Source organism: Monodelphis domestica, chromosome 4 (assembly GCF_027887165.1).
Source record: "Monodelphis domestica isolate mMonDom1 chromosome 4, mMonDom1.pri, whole genome shotgun sequence".
NCBI classification, from domain to species: Eukaryota; Metazoa; Chordata; class Mammalia; order Didelphimorphia; family Didelphidae; genus Monodelphis; species Monodelphis domestica.
This window is the reverse complement of record NC_077230.1, coordinates 432,172,151-432,195,763: the sequence shown is the minus strand read 5'-3', so window position 1 is coordinate 432,195,763 and position 23,613 is coordinate 432,172,151. Positions and strand designations below refer to the sequence as shown.

Below are 23,613 nucleotides of genomic sequence, written 5' to 3'. Positions count from 1 at the left end.
GCTGGCACAAGTTTCTTAAGCATTTGTATACTTCAGTGGTCACTTTTTCATGAGTCCGTGTATTACGGGTGTCCGCTCTACAAACTTTGTTCTTACACATAATTACATTTGAAGAAATTGCATGTTAATCCTTAGATCGTGAAGTTCTTCTCATACATTGCACACACTTTTAAAGTAATTTGTGAAACAACGCCACTTAAATTCCCAACCTATAGCATGCTAAATTCTTGTTAGATTTAAATTAATGACTCCAGATCCTTATTTTCCACAGTTTATTAATAATCACTTGAAATAAAGAAAACAGATAGGCACAGGTTTAAAGTCTATTTTTCAACTCTAAGTCTGACCCCATGTTCATCCTCCTACATGACTCTCCATCTGTCTTTCATGCCATGTCCAAGGAAGTAGAGAGAGCTGGCTCAGCCTGCAACACTCCCTTCATTGTCCATCATGCATCATCTGTGCAGTAAAGTCCAGTAGGCAAGCAACATGGGATGAACTGGGTCAACAATCCAGGAAGGGGAGGCGATAGAATTCCCTTTACACAATCTCCCCCCCCCCCCCCCCCGCGTGATTCTACTGGGAGATGAGCACTCGGAAAATTCCCCAATTGAGGGGTTTGGGAAATGTTCATGCCTAGTCTCCCAAGTGAATCATTTCACACAACCAGTTTATACTTCTAAAGATTCTCTGGCATTGTAAGGGATTTTAGCAGGAGCAAACAGGAAGCAGGAGATCCCACAGGGCAAAGGAGGGCCAACATTCTGGAGCTCTCAAGAGCTGAGTGGTAGTTGAGATTTGTCGACAGTTTGGGTCTCTGAAGAGGGAGACATGGAGCTGCCAGGAGCCTGGACCTTCCTTGAATCAAAATAATCTTGAGAAAGTAGTAGAGATAGTGGACAACATTTCACCAGTGGATGGTGTGAGTTAATCCATCACTCCCCTTCTGATCCTATGTGGACCTGCAGTGCTACTCTTCCTACTGGGACTTCTGCTAGACCCAAAGGGGACTTCAGTTTTGTGAGATTTACTTTGGCCTTTGTTCTTGTTCCTACTAACCCCTCCCTAATCTTAAGTAGTATTAAGGAGTTAGTTTATAAGTTATAGAAAGTTGTTAGGGGTTTAGTCTCTGATTTGGGTATAAAATTAAATATTCCCCGATTCCCTTTCCCTCCCTCCTTTAGTTTTATTAAACTGTTATTTTGTTATATATTTATAGTTTTGACCTCTTATTCTACACACCTATTTCACTGGCTAGAGGTGCATGACATATTGCAGCTGGGATTTCAAAGGTGGGGGGTTCCCTCATTTCCTGTCTAAAAGAAGGACAGGAAACAAACTAAAGAAGTCCTCTAGCAATTCTAGCATTATAGAGACAGCTTGAGAACATGTTACTGTACCTCTAAGATTGCATAAAAGATCTCTCCCTAACAAATTTGTAGGGGAACCAGGAATTAAAAGGAAAGAATGTTCTACTGCTAGGCACTCACACAGATATTATTCAAGGAGAAACCTTTAGGAATTTTAGAGGCATTCCTGATATAACTACTACATTTAATGAGTCAATACAATTGCATTCAGTATCAGGTTTACTCACCAAAACTGACCTGAAAGCTCCAATGTCTAATAATCATTAAGCATGCTTCCAACCTTCAGGGTCACATGAGGTTCATTATTTTGAGGGGGGAGGGGAGGAATGGACTGAAAGAACGGGTATTAAGATATCAGGGTTTAGGAAATTTAAGTTTTAACCCCCTGATTCTAGAGTCCTTCCCCTCCCCTCACATCTTCATAATGATCCCTGTCTATTCCTCTCGGGTCCCCCATGCATAGGGGGGATGCCACAGTGAGCACAGTGAGGACAAACCACATATTGGATGTTTTGGCATGAGTTATGATCTGCCTCATTAGAATTACTATTCCTATGTGACTTCTTATTATTATTCCTCAAGCTTTTATTTCTATTTTCCTGATTCCACTTCCTACAGTTCATAATTACATGATCCACCTTTCCAAAAAAACAACATTGTGGTGGTTTCTTCGTGGATTCCTGTAAAGGGGCTATGGCCACTCCCTGATTTGCATTTGCCTTTTCAGCTTTTCCAGTTAATGCATTTATTCTCTTCATTAATTTCTCCACTATGTCAGTGTTCTCTTCATCTTTCTTTTCATGTCCATCAAAAAAATGTAAACCACCACTCTTTTTAATTCCTCAAGATCCATATTAGCCCAGTTTGGGCAGTTAGTCTTAAAATAGTTCTTAACTACTTTACAACTGTTTTTTACAAATTGTCTCCAGATTTGTCTAACATCTCTTTCCCTGCAGAAATCTAGGTCTACACATCTACCTCCCAGCTCAATAAGTTTATCCATAAACTGTGAGGGATTTTCAAATTTAATCCACATACCAGGCCTATAAGAAAAAGTTATCATTGCTTTTATTCCTAGCATTCCTAGGATGCTTTCCAAGCCTGACATAGTTGTAAGTAATCTTCCTCTAAATTCAGGTCCCATTTAGGATCTTCATATGGCCAATAATCACTCCCTCTCCCTGGACCTGATTAACAAGAGAAAGAATACTATTTCTTTCTCTTTCCATTGGCTGGGTGTGAAGCAAATCTTCCATGTCAAGACACAAAAGATTAAACTGTGGTAACAGTTTTCAAACTTATTTATGACTACAATGGGATCATCTTCAAAGGGTTTTTTTTTTTCCTTTAAATCTCCCAATATCTGGTAGAAAAATGATGTCTAGTGTTTACTAAGTTCCCTCATTTAGTACGATTGGGAACATCCCCTAGGGTGAATAGGCCTTTAGTTGAATTGTCTGTTATTATTGCTTGGCTTTTTGTTTGGATTGCACTAGAGTGGGTGGGGGAGGGGAAGGAGTGGTAGAAGCATGGGGGAAGAGTAGTAGGGCCAGAGGAGAGATGGGTTGGGTAGGAGCAGGGGGCAGGGTGAGAGGTAGGTCAGGTAAAAGAAAGGGGAGCTGGTGCAGGAGAGGAAGATTCAGGGCAAAGTGAGATTGAGCAGGGGCTGAAGTGGGGAGGAGTTAATAGGTGTAAATCTTGAAATTTCTCAAACTTGTGAATGTTAAAAAATTTCCACATTGAGGAATCCTCTATTGGAACAAATTCCCTACTGGAAACATTCCCCATTTTGATGTGAGAACTCGCCAGGATCAGAAATGGGAGGACCTCTACTCCACCCATACTTAAGACTGCTTTAGGGGAGAAAACTCCTTGCTAAACAATGAAAGTCCTTGGACCCATGCTTATAATAAGGCAAGGAGTTCTTTGGGCCATGCCTGTTTTTTAGAATTGATATAATGGGATGCTAGGTACCTAAAAGGGTCGGGCAAGTTTTCTCTTAATGAGATTAGTCGACACAGCAGCATTTTCTCTGGTTCAGACTTACTGAGGAGATTAGTCGACTTAGCAGGAATTCAAATGGGCAGTCCTTTGGAAAACGTCTACAGTGATTGGTAGATGTAAGGACTTAGGGGAGGTGACATAGGATTAAAACCCCTATATAAGAAAATGCAGAATCTCTTGAGGGGACAATCCTTTTGGAGAAAGTTCTTATGAGGATCGCTTGGGAAGAATCTCTTGAGAGAGGCTCTGGAGAAGGGAAGCTTTTGGAGGACAATCTCTAAGGAGGTCTTGCTGGAGCTCCTCTGAGGGGACTCTGTCCCTCTGGAGGCTCTGGAGAGAGGCCCTTTGAAACAGTCTCTGGCTGGATCTCTCTTTGAGGAGGACTCTGACTGGAACTCTCTCTGGTGAAATCAGCTGAGATGGACCTGGCCTGGTGTCCCTAGAATCCTTGCTTAGACAGACCTTGTGGTGAGTGATAAAGACTGACTGATCTCTCTCTTAAGACTCAGGTCTAGGCCATGTTGGCTTAAGGCCCTTCATACTTATTTCCTTTCTCTCTCTCTCTCTCTCTCTCTCTCTCTCTCTCTCTCTCTCTCTCTCTCTCTCTCTTTACTTATTGTATTATTTATTAAATTCTCTATAAAACCCAGTTGACTTGGGCATATTGAATAATTGGGAATATTTCCCTGGCGACCACCTTATATTTGATTTAAAAACCAAGACACTGTAGTGAAACATATTTTCTACGGTCACAATTTACTCACCCTCTCTTATATCTAGCATAATTTGTATCTTCCACCATTTTAACTCATTACAGTTTACAACATCAACCATTTTAAATATAACAGGTGAGTGTAACGGTGGGGAAAATGGAGACAGGGGATGGGCCAGTGAAAGGGGAGGGGGCAGTGGAGGCAGGGGAAGAAGTTGAACAAGGGGGGGAGGAAAGGGTGGGTTTGACAGTGGGTGAGAAAACCTGAGTAAGGCAAGAAAGGTGGCCAGGGCATTAGCAAGGGTGGGCAGGTCAAGAAGAAGGATGGACAGGGTGAGGCAGAGACAGTGTAGGATTAGATAGTGAGGTGGATTAGAGATGTGGATTTTCCTTCTGAATTCTGAGATTAATCAAGCTATCATGATATTATTTTTTTCTTGGGGAGGAATGGATAAACTGCAAGGTATCCTATCAGTACAAGTACACGCAGAATCATATTAAACAAAACATTCTGAAATTGCAAACCAAACCCAGTAATGCTCTCTGGGAATGGGAGCCGTTTGGGATAGGAGGGAAGCTGCACTTTCACAATGTGGATCATGCTCTCCAGCACTAACTTTGGTCACTTATTTATTTTTTAACTATTACATTGCCTGCAGTTCTACTTCCTGTCTGTAGATGGTGCTATCCTACTGTGTACTGGCTAGGGGTTAGGGTCTCATAGGGTTAGAGGGTGGAGGTCCTAAAGACTAGGAAGAAAATAATGGTGTGGGTGCAGACATGCCCTAGTTTGCTAGCATTTGAATGAGGGGCAGGAAAAGCCTTAACCTGAAACCAAAAAGTGGTAAGAAAGGTTTGGGAGAGGAAAAATATAAGAAAAAGCAAAGGATTTACACTTAATGAAAATAAAACACTTCCTTGTACCTAAAACCACCCCTCAGGGTACAGCCAGAGTTTCAGCTAAAAAGGTGGGGAGAATTCTCTCCCTTCCCCTGCCCCCAATGGTAAAAAGTTAGAGACCACGCGCTTCCAAGTGGGCCTACAGGTGTGGGGATCTGGGACACTAGCTCTGAGGGGCATCTGCACTGAGGCTTTATTGGGGAAAGTCTTTGCAGGGAACCCGTTCACCAAGTTGGCCTGAGAAGGCAAAAAACTTGGGTGTAGAGCACAGACTGTGGCCAGAGTCCCCTGCTGGGATTTTGCACTCAGTAGTCCCTGAAATACTTCCCAGGATTAAAGGAGCGGCTTGAGAGATCTTGCTGCTGCTCCCCTCAACTGCCCACCTCCAACTTAAATTTATGCTGAAGGCACCTGGAGCCCAGAAAGGACATATGAAAAAAAAAAGAAAGAAAAAAGAAAATGACTCTCAGGAGCTAGATACTCTCCTTAAAAGGGCTAGAAACTGCAGAGATTTTAGTTACACCTGGTTTTAGGGTCAGGAAATCAAAATCTAATTCCTGAAACTTGGATAATTTTTGTGGGGAAAAAAAGCTAAAAGACAAACTTGTTAACCTTCCCCAATACTTAAATCCTTCACACCAATCAAGAATACTGGGCTGCAAAGTAGTTGCTTTGATCAGTCCAGATAACTGAATCTTCTCAGCTTCTTAGTGTTTGTTTTTGTCAATCTAACTTAGCTATTAACAAACTTACTTAAAGATAGTTTAGTAGAGTAAAAAGTGAAGAAACTGAAGAAAATGAGAGGACTCATAAAACTTCCATGGTCAGACAAATTGTAATAGTTAAAATTTAAATTATGAGGCTGCTGGTACCTTTATTACATCAAATTACTGATAGTATAGAAAGAAATATAGGAAAGAAATTGAGTTGCCTGGCCTACCCACCCTATCTGTCATTCTGATGGAATGAAGCTCACCACAACAGGGGTTCCTTCAGGTCCAATCTCCAGTCAGAAGGGCAATAGAGAGAGAGGCCAGACCCTTGGTCTTACCTTTATAAACAGTTTTCTCCACCCACTAGCTCTCCTACATCACATTTCAGGAACCAATCATAGTTCCTTAATTTGCCTGGCACCTCACAAAAAGGAAGTGCTTATGGGATTAGTTTCCCATCTGTTGGTTTCAACTCCCTTCCTCTGAGGGCCTGTCTATCCCTGCACATCTCAATGTTAAAGTATCTCCAGGTCCCTGATCAATGACATCAAAACAAAGGGAGAGGAATTCCCTTCTCAAACCTAATTCATGAGGTTTTTCTTCAGGGAAGATTTTCTGACATGAAACAACTGTGGAGCTTCATGTGAAAGCCAATCCGAATTGATAACATCCATAAAGATTCTCTCCAAATGTGGATGCTCTGATGTTTAGCAAGGTTGTTCCTCACTGTGAAAGCCTTTCCAGTATTTAATTAGGTTCATCTTCAGTGTGGATTCACTGATGTGCAGCAAGAGAGACCTTCCATGTAAAACCCTTTCCACATTGTTTACATTCATAATGTGTGGAGTAGAAATTGAGGGGACCTTGAAAACTGCAAAGTACACCTTCTTTAAACACTATTAAAAAGATACTAGAAAAACCGTCACTTAAGATGTAATTCTTTCTTGAGAGAAAATGTGAAGCACTAGTTCAAGTCATTGACCTAAGACAAATATTCCAAAAGGTCATAGAAAAATCCCTTCTTTATAGGAGAATTCTGATACAATCAAGTCTCTATGAAGGGATTGTAACATTTTCACAATGGTTGAAATCCAGAAATAAAGGACAGGATTATCAAGCTACATAGTTTTATATGAGTAAAATCAAGGAAATTTACACTTGAAAGAAATGATCAGGAATGTGGAGAGAAATATAAAGAAAAAAGGGAGGGAGGGCCTAGATTATCTGGGAGGGGTTGAGGTTTTACAATGGGGACTCAACTATTGAGTATCATTCCAGCCACTGGGCTTGACTATCAGGGGGAAGCCTTTGACACAATGGGAAGAACTTCAAAGACAAAAAGGTAATTAAGTTTTGATCATGGGATAATTTGGGGGCTAAGAACACCCAAAACACTGAATGGCTGTAAAGCTTTTGTCCTACAGGGTGAAGGGTGTGAGTAGGATAATCTTGCCTTGAAGGTAGCTTGATTAGGGGGATCTAGTGGGAGCAGGAACCATATTTACTATACTTAAGACACTAATAACTATTATAATAAGAATAAGACACTAATTTTTCACTCCACGCAAAAAGGTTTCTCTCCAATATGGATTCTATGATGTGCAGCAAGATTGCTCATCTGTGTGAAAGCCTTTCCACAGTGTTTACTTTCATAAGGTTTCTGTCTAGTGTGGATTCTCTGATGTCTAGCAAGAGGGCTCCACTGTGTGAAAGTCTTTCCACAATATTTACATTCATAGGGTTTCTCTCCAGTGTGGATTCTCTGATGTACAGCAAGGGAGCCACTCTCTGTGAAAGTCTTTCCACAAAGTTTACATTCATAAGGTTTCTCTCCAGTGTGGATTCTCTGATGTCTGGCAAGATTGACCCTCTCTGTGAAAGCCTTTCCACACTGTTTACATTCATAAGGTTTCTCTCCCGTGTGGATTCTCTGATGATCAGCAAGATGGCTCCACTGTGTGAAAGCCTTTCCACAGTGTTTACATTCATAAGGTTTTTCTCCAGTGTGAATTCTCTGATGTCTAGTAAAAGAGCACTTCTGTGTGAAAGCCTTTCCACAGTGTTTACATTCATAGGGTTTCTCTCCAGTGTGGATTCTCTGATGATCAGCAAGATGGCTCCATTGTGTGAAAGCCTTTCCACAGTGTTTACATTCATAAGGTTTCTCTCCAATATGGATTCTCTGATGCTTAGCAAGATAGGTCTTCTGCGTGAAAGCCTTTCCACAGTGTTTACATTCAAAAGGCTTCTCTCCAGTGTGGATTCTCTGATGTCTAGCAAGGGAGCCACTCTCTGTGAAAGTCTTTCCACAAAGTTTACATTCAAAAGGTTTCTCTCCAGTGTGGATTCTCTGATGTAGAGCAAGATGGCCCCTCCATTTGAAAACCTTTCCACAGTGCATACATTCATAAGATTTGTCTGCAGTGTGGATTCTCTCATGTGCAGCAAGCTCAGAGTTCTGACTGGAAGGTCTCTCACTTTTATTATTCACAAAAACCATTTTGACAATTTTACTTTTTGGATGTCTAATGAAGTCTAAACTCCAGTCCAAGCCCATTCCCCCCAGGTTCCCTTGATACCTGGGCATTTCCACAGGCTTCTCATTCCACTCAACAAGTCCTACTTCTTCAGGAAAGGATTTCCTGTATTCCCCATACTGTAAACAGTCATTTCCTGAGGGCAGTGTTGTATATTGTTTTAGGACTGGATACCGGTTGAATTTCTCTCCAGTCTCTTCAAATTGACAGTCACTCTTTGGATTTCTATTTACCTTGATATTGGAGTCACAGATTTCTTTCAAAATGAAGTGACAGAGACCCTCATTCATGCATCTCTGGGAGCCAGATCCTTCCACAAAAAGGCTCAGCTTTGTAGACATCTCCTTCATTTCAAAATTAGTTTCTGCCTCTGAAGAAAACAAATAATAATATAAACACAGAAGGAAAGAGAATACACACACACAGAGCAATTTAAGTTCCTTCCTCTGATGGCAAAAAGTAAACTGATTTTTATTCTATTTCTCTAGGCCAAAAGGAATTTTCAGACTTAAACAAGCAGAACCAGTCTTGGATGCACTATTTGGTAATGTGTGCAAAATGGATGATTTTACAAATACTTTTACATACAATAACAATGAAACCTCACAATAGACTTGTGACATGTGCAGACACAAGATTCTCATTATACTTTGCAGCTCCTATCATAAGTAAAGAATGGAAGTAGGGCCTGACCAACTTCTTGGTAGCTACTCTACAACTCAAACCCTGTGCCTGAGCATACTTTGTCCACAGTATTGGACAGTCTTTCTCCTTCACCCTTTCTATCTTTCCTAAAAAGTAGTCATATCCATTATTCTTATAATTTTGTGAATCCCAGGTAACATTCCAGATATTTTGTTCTTAGCATTTTGGATGAACTATCACATGGTTATTCTTGGTATATTTTATATGCTAAGCTCAGAAAGAACTTAACGGTTTTCAACTCTTATGTAGTAATTCTGAAAGGGGAATATAAGGCTACTTCTTTACAGATGCAAAGATATGCCATTTAGTGCAAACATACTAAATATTTCCTATTTTGTGACCTACTATATATTATGTCTCATACTCTATACTGAGTTCATCATCCATCTCTCAGGAAATAAATAGCATGATTCACCATTGGTCTGCCAGCCCTCAGTCTAGTACTCCCTTCACTACAACAGATAAAGGTCTTTTGGAATAACAACCCTTATGCATCTGCTTTCACTTCACTCACCTGCACAGGAGTTTCTTGGGCCTTTTTGCTCTAGCAGCCATGGTGTTTTCCCTGGCTGAAAACAGGAGATAAAAATTTCTCTAGGAACTGGAAGCCCTGGGCAGGAGAAAGAATGAAGGGATTGGGAGAAAAAATAAAAAACATAGTGCTCTAAATGAAAAGGGGCATATGAGTAAGACCTATATAATGGTTTCTATTCTACTCACTGTTGGGACATATGCAGGAAGGCAGAGATCATGTAACTCATTTGAAATTAGAAAATTCCATCTTCATATACCTCTTATAATAGAAAGATAGGCACATTCCACAACCTCCATTATATAGAAATTAAAGGCAGCTAATGGCGAAGGATTAGAAGATCAGAACTTGGAGTGAGGGAGAAGCTGGGTGGCTTAGTCAGTCAGGCCTAGAGGCGGGAGGTCCTGGGTTCAAATCTGGCCTCAGACACTTCTGAGCTGTGTGACCCTGGGCAAGTCACTTAATCCCCATTGCCTAGCCCTTACCACTCTTCTGCCTTGGAGCCAATACACAGTATTGACTCCAAGACAGAAGGTAAGGATTAAAAAAAAAATTTTGGAGAAAAACTAATTTAACTTAGCTTCATAGAAATGACAAATAGGTACTCCTGGGCCTCTGTTTACCTCAGTTGTATCAATTATGAATTGAGGACAATATGAGCATCAAATTCATAGTGTGTTCATAAATGAATGGACTTCTTTACCTGGGAGAGGAAATAGGTATTTTGAAATGCTTATTCCATTCCTATCATGTGGCCTGCAATTGAGTAAAGAATGAAGGAAGAATCAGGATAAACTCACTAGACCTGGCAGAATTAGAGGCTATGAGCTACACTTTTATATTCCTTTAAAAATTTTATTTTCATATTATTTATTTTCATAAGTGAATTATCATAGGAAACCACAACTTCTAAACAAAAACCCAAACAAACAACAGAAAAATTATATGCTTTCACTTGCATTCTAAGTTCAGCAGTTCTTTCTCTGGAGGCATTCTTTGTCACGAGTCCCTCAGAATTCTACTGGATCACTGTATTGCTGAGTATAGTCAAGTCTATTACAGTTAATCATTCCACAATATTACTGTTACTGTGCACAATGTTCTGGTTCTGCTTAATTCATTCTGCATCACTTCAGATAGGTCTTTCCAGCTCATTCTGAAATAATCTCATTCACCATTTCTTACAGCACAATAATATTCCATTACCATCATATTCCAGAAGTTGTTTAGTTATTCATCAACTAATGTCCCTTCAATTTACAATTCTTTGCTACCACCAAGAGATACAAATAGTTTCCAACAGTTCTTCCCCTCTTTTTCTGATCTCATTGGGGTATAGGCCTAGTAATGGTATTACTGATTAAAAGGGGAGCAGCACTGTTTTATAGCCCTTTGGGAGTCATTCCAAATTGACCTTGTGAATTTCAAAACTATTCCACCCTAATCAGACCATTCTTTAGAAGATCTGATTTAGCTATTTCCTGATCAATAACAATAGAGATACTTGGAATAACAGAATCAGGTCTTGAAAACCCACATTCTCCACACTCAGTGTAACAAGATTAGGAAGTTCTGAATCAAACTCAAGTTTTAATTATTTGAGAAAATGGCCTTCAACAGACATGTGAAAAAAAAAGGACAGACCTCTGGGTGGTCCTAAATCAAGCTTGAGCCACCACTGACACATGTGAGATGCAGGAAGTGAGGTAGAGGACAGCCTCTGGAGTGCTCAGGACTTCCTGTGAGGAGGGCTAGAGTTCAGTTCGATCCTGGAGCTTGAGTTGGAGGAGCCCTGCAGATAGCTTTCCTTCAGACTGGTCATGTGAGTGATAAGGACTAACCCCTTTCTCTGCCTTGTCTCTCCAAGGCCTAACCGCCCACTTTGGATCAGCCTAAGCCAGAGTGGTTCGTAGTTAAACTCCTTTCCTTCTCTCCCTCTAATATTTTTTTCCTCCTGTTGTAATTAAATCACCATAAAAATTTGGCAGCTGACCTGGGTATTTTATTATTTCGGATTTCCCTAGGTGACCATTAAAATTTAGATTTTTTTCAGTCTCAACTATAATTTTAACTGTTAACAGTTTTTGGCTAACCACATCAGTGTGACAAAATACCCTCAATCTTCTTAACTTTCCTAAACTTTTTTCTACTGTGACTATTTTTTTAATAGCTTATTTGGATCAGCTATACAGGTTAAGTAAATTTGGATTTTTTTTTCCTTTTCTCCCTCTCTCCTTAAATTAGATAGAACACAGCTGTTTTAAATCTTAGCAATAGGGCCCTAAGGTCCTGGCTGGGAGAGCTGTTTCTAAATTTCCTTTCCCTTAGGGAACAACTGCTTAGATTAGGAGTGGGAAAATCCTGTAGAAAGTCCTGGCTTTGTCCTGTTCCCCACATGTTTTGTGAAGACCGTTAGAAAAATAATTACACACACACACACACACACACACACACACAAATATATATATATATATATATATATATATATATATATATATATATATATATATATGAATACTACATTCTTCGACATTTAAATGGCAGTTGAAGAATTAGGGGCACTGAGGAATACAGCATACCTCCAATTTTTTATATTAATAGGTAATGTCATTTTTGTACTTCTCAATACTGTGTTTAGAGATGCTAACATAAAAAAATCATTTGAAGCTCAAATTCAGAAAAATACCCAAAAAATTGAGGATAAAATGCAAGAGAACATGCAAGCCCAGTTAGAAAAACTTAAAATGTTTCTTACAGGATCAATTGGCAAACATCCACCCTACCATAAAAAGACCTGTTTCTGAACCTTTGAATGAGGAAATTTCCTTTCCCAGAATAGAGATGGAAAACCTTCCCTATAGCTCAGTTAACAGACTCCTTCTCTCGAGTAGTGCAAATTTTGGCTGAATTTCACCCCCAAAACCCTTCCCCTGCAATCCCAGTTTCTCATGTTCCTTCTCCTACAGAAAACCAAATTCCAGCCCAAAGGAGATCTCATCCTCCTAGAGAAACTCGTCCTGGTCGAACTGCACCACAGGTACAAAATTCAACTAGAGGCCTATTTCCTCTAAGAGAAGTACCTGAAATAGGACGGAATGGGGTGACTTTAAGGCACAATATACTGTTTACTCCCCAAGAAATAAATGAATTTACATGAAATGTTCCCACATATGAACAAGATCTCTTTTTAAAACAAAAAAGATGACAGACATATTTTTTTCAGTATAATCCGTCTTAGAAGGACTTTGAAAACTTGCTACAGGCTTTTTTAACTGAATGTGAGAAAAATAAAATAATTGCTCATGTCATCAAAACCTGGGGGCATAATGCAGCACATTGATCATCTCAGGATCCCGAATGGGACTATAATGACTCTGAGGATCTTTTAAAATTATACCGTTAAAATCTACTGTTGTAGAGAGGCCATCCTAACAGCAATGAGGGAATGTGCAGACAGTACAGAGAAGTGGACAGAATTTGAAAAGATTAAGCAAAATGAGAAAGAAACACCCATGGATAGAAAAATCAAGTTTGGGGGAGATACCTGGATTTTGAACTATCTCAAGAAAATAGCTTAAGAACAATTAGAATGCACTTTGCACTAACTCTTGCAAAGTGATTAGAGATTATTTTAGAACACATTGCCCAAGATGGCCAGAGATAGACCTTGAAGAATTTCAGAAAACAGTTTTATATGTTTTAAAGGGAAACAAAGAAAAGGAGGAAGAGAATAATATCATAGAAACAATAAAAAAATGGACATTTTTAACAGATAAGATTGGAAAACTGGAAAGAGGGCATGATACTCAACCAATGGCACTATCCCCTCTCCAGAAATCCAATTATCAATCCATTACCTGCCAGTTCTGTGGGAAGAAGGGCCACAGAACGGTAGAGTGTAGAGCTTTATCTATAATTTTAATTGTTACAATCTCCAGAATCAATGGATCAGTTCACATCTCCACCAGCAATGCATTAAGTGTCCCAATTTTGCCACATATGCTCCAACTTTTGTCATTTTCCTTTAGTGCACATAAGCCAATATGTTAGGGCTGAGGTGGTACCTCAGAGTTCTTTTAATTTACTTCTCTAATCAAGGATTGAAAATTCTTTTTATATGATTAGTGAGAACTTTGATTGCTTCATCTGAAAACTTATTTATAACCTTTGACCATTTGTCAATTGGGGAATGACTTGGATTCTCATTAATTTGACTTTTTTTTTTTTTAATGAAAAGAGGTCAGGAGAACTTGGGGCAGAGATCAGCACTTTTAATGAAGACATTCCCTTAATGGAAGATTCAAAGTTAACAGAGGAAATGCTCCTTACCCACAGAGAGTAGATTCTGCACATTCTCCAGCATGACTTCCCTGAATAGCTCTTTCTGAGAATAGTCCAACAGGCCCCACTCCTCCTGGGTGAAGTCCACAGCCACATCCTTGAATTTTATTGACCCCTAAACGAGTAAAAGACACAAGTCTTAGAACTGAACCTTCAGAATTCATCTAGTACTACCCTCATTCACTGTCTGGAGGACACTGAAGCACACAAGGGATTTACTCAAACTCCTAACTTTGAAGAGTATCAGAGCCAGCACTGGAGACCAGCCATTGACAGCCCAAAGAACAAATCATAAAAACAATAATTTCATTGAAGAAAATGACAATAATGAGACATCCTTTCAAAATATATGGGATGCAGACAAAGCAGTACTCGGGGAAATTTATTTCCTTGAGTTCATATATAAACAAATTAGGGAGGGCAGAGGTCAATGAATTGGGCATGCAAATTAAAAAACCAGTGGCTGTTCTTGAAGACTTTTAGTGGAGGTATTTCTGGGTCCCAGAAGGAATAACAGTTCCCAAACAGATAGGCTCTTTCTCGGCTTCCAAGAAAACAACCTTCCTCCTTTACCTCTCAGGCTGGAAGACCATTGACAGTTCAGAGTTCTAACCCCTTTAGAATTCCCAGGCTTCTCTCTCTGTGCCATTACTGCTGCTTTTCAACTGATCTCTCTTTCAGCCTGACTTCTCATTGCAACCGCCTGGATCACTCTTTCTTACATTACATGGGTTTAACTCTTGCTTTATTCCCCACAAGATCCTCCAAGTGAAGGTCCTCCAGTGGAGGGTTAACAAGCCCTGCCTGGGTTGAGCCAGGTGCTGGAGCAAATATTTAGCTTGTTAAGTTAGATATTTTCTCTACTCTCTTTCACATTTCTCTACTTTACTCTTTACCTCTATTTTGTAAATAAAGTTGTTAAAAAGTCATTTTGACTTGAGTTATAATATTAGTGACCACATTCTCTTATATATGGAGTTAAACCATTATTTTTAACCTTTACACAATTCAACATTAATTTTCTAAAACACAATATTTATGAAAAACAAGGGATCTAAGCCTAGCCCTGTAACTACAGAAACCTGGGGATCAAGGATCAAGAGAAGAAGAGGCTGACTGAGGAATAACTGACAAGTTAGTAGCCAGATCTGACAATAACACGCCTCTTGGCAGGGTTCTCCTACTTTTCCAATCTCCTACATCAAAAACACAGGATATGCTTGGTATTAAAAACTTCCATTTCACCTCTTCCTTTCCCATTCTCTATTTTTCAGCCTGGAATTCCCCTGAAACCTCCAAGGGAGGAATAGTCTGAGGAAAGGTTGAGTTTCTAAGCATGGGAAGATGATTCCTCAGACCCTCAATACAATCTAGAAATCTGAAACCCTACAGGGTCCAATCGACTGTCCTCGATACTCATCTGGGGGCTATTCCACCCCCCTGCAATGGCTTTTTCCATCCCCATGACTACATTATGTGTAATACCCTTCAATAGACATCTTCATGTCTGGAGAGGAAGGGGTCTGAGCTGCAATTCTTTGGGCCAGAACCAGCATTCCTTCTAACACAACAAAACTTACTTTCCCACAACAGGAGCAGAGGCAGAGAAGAGCCTCTGGAGGCAGGTCTGGGAGGGAGAGTTGGTCCTGACATATCTGAATACCCTCTGAGTTCAGACAGAAAAGATGAAGTTCAGTGGAAAGGGTAGCTATGAGAAACAGACAGCAAAAGCTCTTCCTTCAGATAGAGCTAGAACCAGAATGCAGAAAGATGTCAGCCTCAAAGGAAACAGAGGAATCTGGGCTCAAAGGGAAGAATGCAGAGAAAAGAAGACAACTCCTTGTTTGGAATTCCTCTAATCTGGGTGGTTCCTAGTAGTCCTCACTGCCCCACCTGCCCTATGAGCCTGCCAGCTTCTCTGCCTCAAGTTCTGCCCTCTATTATCTGGAATGCCACTGCCACCAGAATGAGCCCTCTTTAGCCTAGACTCCTTCCATGCATCTAAACCACCCAAGGGCTTGATATTCCACCTGAGTATTTACCCACAAGGCTGGTCACCCTGAGAGCTCCCCCCTTTTCCCTTCTTTCCCCCTTCCTCTGTTTTGGCCAAATCCTTTACTTAAAGCAATTAATCCAGGAAGAAGAGTAAAAATCCTGGGCAGAATTCTTTAAAATGCCTTCTCACATGGGCTAAAGCCCCACAACTCCAAGATCTTATTCAATTTCTTCTACATGGCAAAAGGACAGAGCACATGCTCAATTTGATTTTTCTTCTAAAACCCTTACTTCCATCTTAGAATCAATAGTATACATTGGTTCTAAGGCAGAGTGGTAAGGACTAAACATTGGGAGTTAAGTGACTTGCCTAGGGTCACACAGCTAGGAAGTATCTGAGGCCAGAGTTGAAACCAGGACCTCCCATCTCTAGGTTTGGCTTTCAATCCACTGAGCCACCTAGCTGCACCCCATCTTCAGTTTTTATGTATAAAGTAAAGAAATACCCCTCTAAAGAGTCCCCCTCAAAAGAATGGAGATTAAATTGCTCAAGATCATCAAGTTCAGTGATGTTACCCAGAAGTACCTCCTTTTTGACAGACCCTGGGACCAAAACCCCCTTTCCCTTCCCAGCAAGACCAATAGCACTCCCCAACCCTAGAACCTGTCCAAACAGTAAGACAAAGCCCCAGGAATAGCTGGCAGAACACCAGAAATCTGCTGTCAGGTCTAGACAAATGATGTCCCTGAATCACTGACCATCAGGCCTGAGAACTTCCAAGGTTCTGAACCCTCTTAGGGCCATCCAGTGAACTGGACACAAGAACCCCAACTTTGACCGAGAAGAGGTAACACAGGTTACCTCATCCCAGACCACCACCCTATAAAAGGCTGCCCCCTTCTCCTCCCAGGTGGAGACCCCTAGCCATGTACAGGGGACGGGCTCTCCCCTCACTCCTGCCTGTCTCCCTCCCAGCCCCTCCTTGCATCCCAGCTCCATGGCCCCCTCTCCAGGTCTGCCTCTTCCCTCACCCTCTCCCCAACCTTCCCACAATAGAGCCTTGTGATAGCTCCTCACTCTCTCGCCTCATTAGTCTCAGGTTGGACCCCGTCACCAAGTCTGACGACAGTGGAGTGACCAGGGGGAGTCGTTCTTTGCCTTCCCATCACGGAGGATCCTTTACATAAGTCACTCTACGTACAACTTCCAGAACGAGGGAGACTCAGGTAGGACCCTAACTGTGCAGCCCATACCAAATACAGGCCAGGACTGGAAAGGACCGAGTTTGGGGCATCAGATTCAACCAGCTCATGGCAGCAAAGCCTTCTGTGGGAGGAATCACAGCTCAGCTCTGTGTGGTCGTCTGGGGAGGCCGAAGGAGGAGCCGGGAAGGCCAGTGAATGGCTGGCCTGAGGAGGTCCCGGAGACAAGCTCGGCCCGTCGGGGCCCTTCGAGCCTGGGAAGAGTCAGGCCACCCTCGAGCTCCCGAGGACTGCGGCCAGGAGAGGCTCCTCTGCCGACTCGTCCATTCTCTCCTCTGACCTCGTGCTGGACTGATCAAAGGCTCCGACCCTGACCAAAGCCCTCTGCCCGCCGCCCGCCGCCCTCCTCTGCCCGCTGCAGCCTGGCATGACCCGCCAGACACCCGCAAACACCTGCTCTGGGGGCCCTGAGGGGGGCCTGGGGGTCACCTGCAGCTGCCACTGACCACAGGTCAAGTTTGGATCTTCAGCTCTGAACGAGGGTCCTGGAAAACCCCCAGAACCTGCTGGATGGGGGGCAGCCAGGGCGGACCCCGGAGCTCCCTGAGGACAAGCAGTGACGGCGCCCCTGGAGGCCTGCCGAGACCCAGCTCTGAGCTCTGCTGGAGTCCAGCCTGGCCTGGAGAGGGGCTGCACTCACCTGGGAGGGGGGCCTCGGGGTCCCGGGGGCCATTGCTCTGGCTGCGGGCTCTCTGCGGGGCCACCCTGGGGTGCTTCAGGGGGTGGCAGCCCCGAGGGGGGAGACGTCCTCTGTGTGCGCCTGGGGGGAGGAGAGAAGGGGAGGGCTCAGGGGGGCTCCCAGGCCCTTCCCTGGCCTCTGGGGAGACTCTCCACCCACCCGGGGGAACCTCAGGCTGGGAAGGGCCTTGGACTAGCCAGGAAGCCCCGCCCCCCTCTGCCGCCATCTTTGGCTTCACTCCACTTTGAAACTGCACTGGGTGGACTGAGGGAGACTCCTAGGAGGGGTTACTGGGTAATTGGGGGGGGGGGGAGAGCCATCGGGTGGGGGTGGGGAGAGCGTGTTGGCATTTCCTCAGTGCCCGAGATCAGAGCTCCTAACATGGCAGGTGGGCTCAGGCAGATACCCCCGCCCCTCCGCGTATCGGACCTGAGCAGCCCCTCCCCCCAGCTGCCTCCGGCTCTCGCCGCGGGAGGGGCCATTCCCGCCACTGGAGGAGGGCGAAGCCCCGCCATGGCTCCCCGTCCAGACAGAGCTGCCGGACACTTCCGTGTTGGTCCCTTTTCTGAGGTCCTTCAAGGTGCTGGACAGACAGGGAAACACTGAGGCAGCCCCTCCGCCCTCACAAGAACTTACACTGCGTCCAGCCCCTCCTCTCAGTGCACATGCGCACACGAGCACCACCCATTCCCAAGCTCAGTAACACGGAACTGGTACACCCGGGCCGTCCCATGCCCAAAAGTTAGGGAGCAAAAAGTCTCAGCTGATAAAGAGGGGAGCCGGGGCCGCGCCTGCGCATTGACACCTCCTCCCCCTCTCACCCAGAAATGATCAGAGAACCAGGACTGTCCACCTTCCAGGAGCTGAGACTGCCCACATTACATTCCCAGCAAGCTTTGGGGCGGCCACAAAGGGAGGTGGCAAGACTAGCGTGACGTCAGAGCCAAGGAATTCTGGGAAACGGAGTCTTCCACAGCAACCGGACTTCCTGCCAGGAAGTCATGACAGAGGCCTTCTGGGAAATGAAGTCCTCCCGCCTGGGTTTAGAGCCCTGGTGGGGGAAGGGCTAATCACAAATTGTCCCCTAGTGGGCTGCAGCCTTCTCTCCGCCACCCCCATTTCCCCCTCAGCTCTACCCTGCTTCTGCAGACTCGAAACTGCGTCAGGCCACCGCCTGGCACACAGTAGGTGCCTCATAAGTGTCTACTAACTGGCTGACTGATTCCTCAATGGATCTCTGCTCCGCAAGGCCCGGGGAGGTGGTGCTGGGAATCCCCCTCCCCACACACACACTCACAGAGTCTCCCCTTCCCCGACACCACCTGCTTTTACTTCCCAACACCCCTTCCCTGACCTGCCCCTCTTGTTGCAAATGCGCACACCGTCCTGCCCACACTGCAGGCTCCCTAACCAAGTCTCAGCTGCCAGAGCAGGGAGCTGGACCGCGCCTGCGCATTGATTCCCTCCCCTCCCTCCCCTCCCCTCTCCCCCGGCAAAGATCCAAGAAGCACAGTTGTGAGCCTCCCAGGAGCGGAGACACCCCACCCCCACCCCCGCACAGGATATTCCCAACATGCCTTGGGGCTGCCAAGGTGGGGAAGGAACTTGGATAGCGCTATTCTGGGAAATGCAGTCCTCCATGGAGAGGGACAGGACCTGAATGGTGTCCTGACAGGCATTCTGGGAAATGGAGTTCTCCTGCCTTGGTCCCTGGGTTAAGCCTCCTGGTGGGGGAGGGGTCATATAGGAAATGTTCCATAACCTGGGCGGCTGCAGCCTTCTCCCCTCCCCCCATTTCCCCTCCAGCCCTGCCCTGCTGCTTCTTTCCACTGGAGGCTTCCTCAGGCTAGAGCCTGGCACACAGCAGGTGCCTAATAAGTGTCTATTGATTGGCTGATCAGTAAATGGATCCATCCTCCCCCAGGACCTGAGGGGGGTGCCAGGATCCCCCTTCTGACAGAGAAGGAAACTGAGGCACAGGGCAGCCGCTGACCCTCCAGGCCCAGGTCCAAGGCCCCTCCCACAGCTTCCCCTCCTCCGGGGATCTCTCTGAATGTCCTGCTGCTCCTTCAGCTTTGGGGGGACCCCGGGGGCTCCCCAAAGGAGGGGCCAAACCTCTTCCCAGAGGAGGCATCAGGTGACTCCGGGGCTGCCCTCCTGGACCTGGAACCCCCAAGATCTGGGCTCAAACCTGGCCTCAGACATGGCCCATCTGGGGGAGCCCAGCCAAGGCCCTTCCCAGCCTTTGCCTCAGTTTCCCCCATGGTGAGATCCAGACAATAAGGGCCTGAGCTGGGCCTGTGGGGAAGCTGGTCCAGAGAGGGTCTGGGGTGTGGGGGGGAACAATGCTGCTTCCTCGGGATCTTCTGGGAATCTGGGCCAGCTGAGGAGGGTCTCCCTCAGCACCACCCCCAGCCCAGAGGCCCAAAGACCCTCCAGAGGCCTGGGGGAGGTCCAGGAACCCCTCCTGCCCTGGAGGAGGCCACAGAAGGCAGCAGCAGCCGCTGAGCCCAGGCTCAGAGCCCTGATGGACAGAGGACGGTCTGGGGGTGTCTGTGTGTCTGTCTCCTGGGCTGCTGGGCTCAGGCTGTTCAGGCCTGTCTGACTCCTCCTTTGGGGCTTTCTGGGCAGAGGCTGGGCAGCTTCGCCATGTCATTCTGCAACCCATTTGTCAGGGGAAGAAACTGAGGCAAGCAGACCAAAGTGACTTGTCCAGGGTCTCTCAGGGGGTGATCTCAGGCCTCCCTGACTCCAGGCCCTGAGCTCTGGCAGGCACCAACTTCCTGGCCTTGGGGGGGGGGCCCTCAGGGCGAGGATGGCCCCCCATCCTCAGTGGCTGAATCAGAGCAGAAGGGGGTCTGGGGCCTTGTCGGTTCCCTGGGAGAGGAAAGGGAGTGTCTGGGAGGAAGAGGAAGCCAGAATAATGGGTCCATGAAGGGATGCAGACACAGGGAGGTACAGGAGAGAAGCAGAGAGGCCAAGGCCTCTCTGATCAACATCTGCCTCCGTGGGAGGGCCAGGAAAGGAGGCTGTTGTGGTGAAAAATCACCTTTAAAGATGTTAAAATATTAATTCATGGCCACCAAGGAATTGACTTATGAAATTCCTAAAATGAAACACTCAAGTCAGAACGGAGTTTATGGTGGTTGAATCACAACGGGAGTAAGAAAGGGAGAGGGAGAGAAGGAGAGAGGAGGAAAGGGAAAGGCAGAGCCAGAGGGAGTTCAGGCCTGAAGGCCGAGGTGGAAGGAATCAGTCCTTGACTCAGGTGACGGATCTGAAGGAAACCTGCCTGTGAGCTTCCTTCCTGCTCCAGCTCCTAGCACCAACTGCCGCCTAGCCCTGTCCACAGGAGTGAGCAAATTCCAGAGCCTGTTCCCTACCTCCCTTCCTGCTCCTCACACGTGCCAATGGTGGCTCAAGCTTGGCTTAGGACAGCCCAGGTGGGCAGTCAGTTATTTCCGATTTGTCATTGACTAGCACATGCCCATGTAGTGGGTGTGCACCATTTTGGGTGCTAGACCCAGCAAGATGGAGATTTAAAAATTCACAAAAGGAGGCCGAAGTCTGCAGAGGCTTCCCTTGGCTCTGAGACCCCTTCATGGGCCCTGACAGGTTTTGAGAGGCCAAGAGGAGGTTGGGGGGAGGAGCTGAGAAGCCTTTAGCAAGTCCCTCCCCTGTGCCAAGCACTGTGCTAACCTCCCAGGATACAAAGGAAGGAAATCAAAGCAGTCCCTGCCCTCCAGGAGGCCACAGTCCAAAGGGGAGAAGCCCTGGGCAGTGTAGATGGGAGCCCTCTGTGACAAGGAAATCACTTTAAAAGACTGATATATATTAATTTAAGGTCGCCAAGGAATTCAGCTATGTAATTCCTAAATGAAAACTCAAGTCAGCCGTCAACCTTTTATAGAGTTTAATTACAAACAGGAGGAAGAAAGGAATTAGAGAGAGAGAGAGAGAGAGAGAGAGAGAGGGAGAGAGTAAGGGGAGAGAAGGGAATAGGGCTTAAATACCCCTTCTGTTTAGGCTGGGCCAAAAGGCCCAAGCCCTTAGATAGCTGGGGCAAAGAAAGAGATCAGTCCCTATTACTTACGTGACCACAATGGAGAAACAGTCTCAGAGGCCCCCACCTTCAGCTTCCTTCAGAGCAAGCTTCTCAGAGCACCTCTCCAACCACTCAGAGCCAAAACTCTCCAACCACCCTCCAGTCCTCAGACCCCTCTATCTTTAAGGAAACCATCCAAGTTCCCTCCCCTCAGTTCTCACATCTACCAATCACTGTCCATCATTTTCCCTGTGCCAATGGTGGCTCTAGCTTAACCCAGGACCGCCCAGAGGTCTGTGGCTTTGCACATGTCTGTTGAAGGTCATATTCTCAAATAATTAAATCTTGATCTTTTGCTACAGCTCTTCCTAAATCCTGTTACCCTGAGTAGGGTAGAGATTGGAATAATTAAATTTTGATCTATGCTGCAGCCCTTCCTAAATCCTGTTAGGATTGAGTAGGGTGGAGATTGCAATTTCCAAGACTTGGTTCTGTCATTCCAAGTATCTCCATTGTATCAATTCTAAAATCAATCATGATTCAAAGAAATTCCTGTTCTATGCTTAAGCATAGGTCAAAGTCCTTTCCATTGTTCAGCAAAAGGTTTCTGTCCTAAAGTAATCTTAAGAAGGGAGGAGGAGGAACCTCCCATGCCAATGGGGTTCACATTCCAATAGCCAAGACCCACTATCAATAGGAAATTTTTCATGTATGAAATTTCCCAATGGTGAAATTTCCAACATTTATAAGTCTAAGAAATTTTAAGGTTTACACCTCCCAGGGGGAAGGCTCTGGCAGTGTCAGGGACCAGCAAAGCTTGTTTTCAGGAGGTGAGATGTGAGCTGAGACAGGCAGGAAGCCAAGAGGCCAGGGAGGAGGGAGGACGTTCCAGTGTGGGGCAGCCATTGGAAAGGGGCAGAGGAGGAGGAAGGTGGGAGAAGGCTGAGAGGCGGCTGGGGCTGGCTGTGTGCTCAGCTCTGGGCCACCAGCCCTCTCTGTGGGATGCCATTTAGTCCTGTTGTGGGGACAGCCAGACTGAGGCAGCCCAAGCCCAGGGCAGTGTAAAGATTAAATTTAAATCTCCTCTGATTGTAAAAATGAAATGAACTCCTTTGCCCATTTTTAGATTTAATCTCCAAAGGTGTAAACACCCCATTCACACTTGAGTGGGGACGTCTGCGACCCATGTGTGCAATAGTGGGTGACAAATCAGAATCAAACTGAGGGCCCCTGGGCAGTCCTAAAGCAAAGCTTCACCAATAATTGGTAGACGTAAAAATTGGAGGAAGGTACAGGAAGTGACTCAAAAGAAAGTGTCTTTCAAAGGGAGTTACAACTTCCTGTGGAGGAGAATTGTCTGAGAGCTTCAGAGACAACTTCTGACTTCTTCTGGAGTTCTGAGTTTACGTTGCAGGCAGAAGAAGAATCTGTTGACTGGATCCGAGACCTTGTTCCTGGTGAGACTGTCCTTGAATCACTCCCTTTGGACTGATTCACTCATGTGGTGAGTGAAAAGGCTGACTCCTTTCCTGGATTTTCTGAAGAGACCAGCCTCAGGAGAGACCTACCTCTTGAGAGGACATCCCTAAATTCTCTGCTTTGCTGAGGCCTCTCTGGCTTAGGACTAACTCTCCCTGCCGGGGTTGAGCCAGGGGTCATGAGTAATTACTTAGTGCTTAGGCTAGAGATCTTACCCTATCCTCTCTCTGATTTCCTACTTCACTCTTTCTATATTTTGTAAATGAATTGTAAATACATCTCTTTGGAATAAATTAAATTCCTGGCGAGCCCATTCTTTAATAATCCAGTCCAACCTT

The 23,613-nt window shown here is 45.0% G+C and overlaps 1 protein-coding gene across 9 annotated transcripts in view; it reads right to left on the bottom strand.

Moving 5' to 3' along the window:
* The window catches only part of LOC103102197 (zinc finger protein OZF-like), a 71,741-nt gene extending 52,713 nt beyond the window's left edge, over positions 1–19,028 (bottom strand). The window contains exons 1-6 of one of the 9 annotated variants that reach the window (XM_056825540.1): positions 18,388–18,564; positions 17,713–17,832; positions 13,803–13,929; positions 10,177–10,229; positions 9,456–9,551; positions 259–8,606 (exon numbers count right to left, since the gene is read on the bottom strand). In XM_056825540.1, the coding sequence (XP_056681518.1) occupies positions 7,255–8,606; positions 9,456–9,551; positions 10,177–10,229; positions 13,803–13,929; positions 17,713–17,832; positions 18,388–18,484 (1,845 nt within the window). In that variant the 5' untranslated portion in view covers positions 18,485–18,564 and the 3' untranslated portion in view covers positions 259–7,254. The other 8 variants (XM_056825542.1, XM_056825545.1, XM_056825548.1 and 5 more) reach the window with 8 other exon arrangements.
* Positions 19,029–23,613: the final 4,585 nt, after the last annotated feature.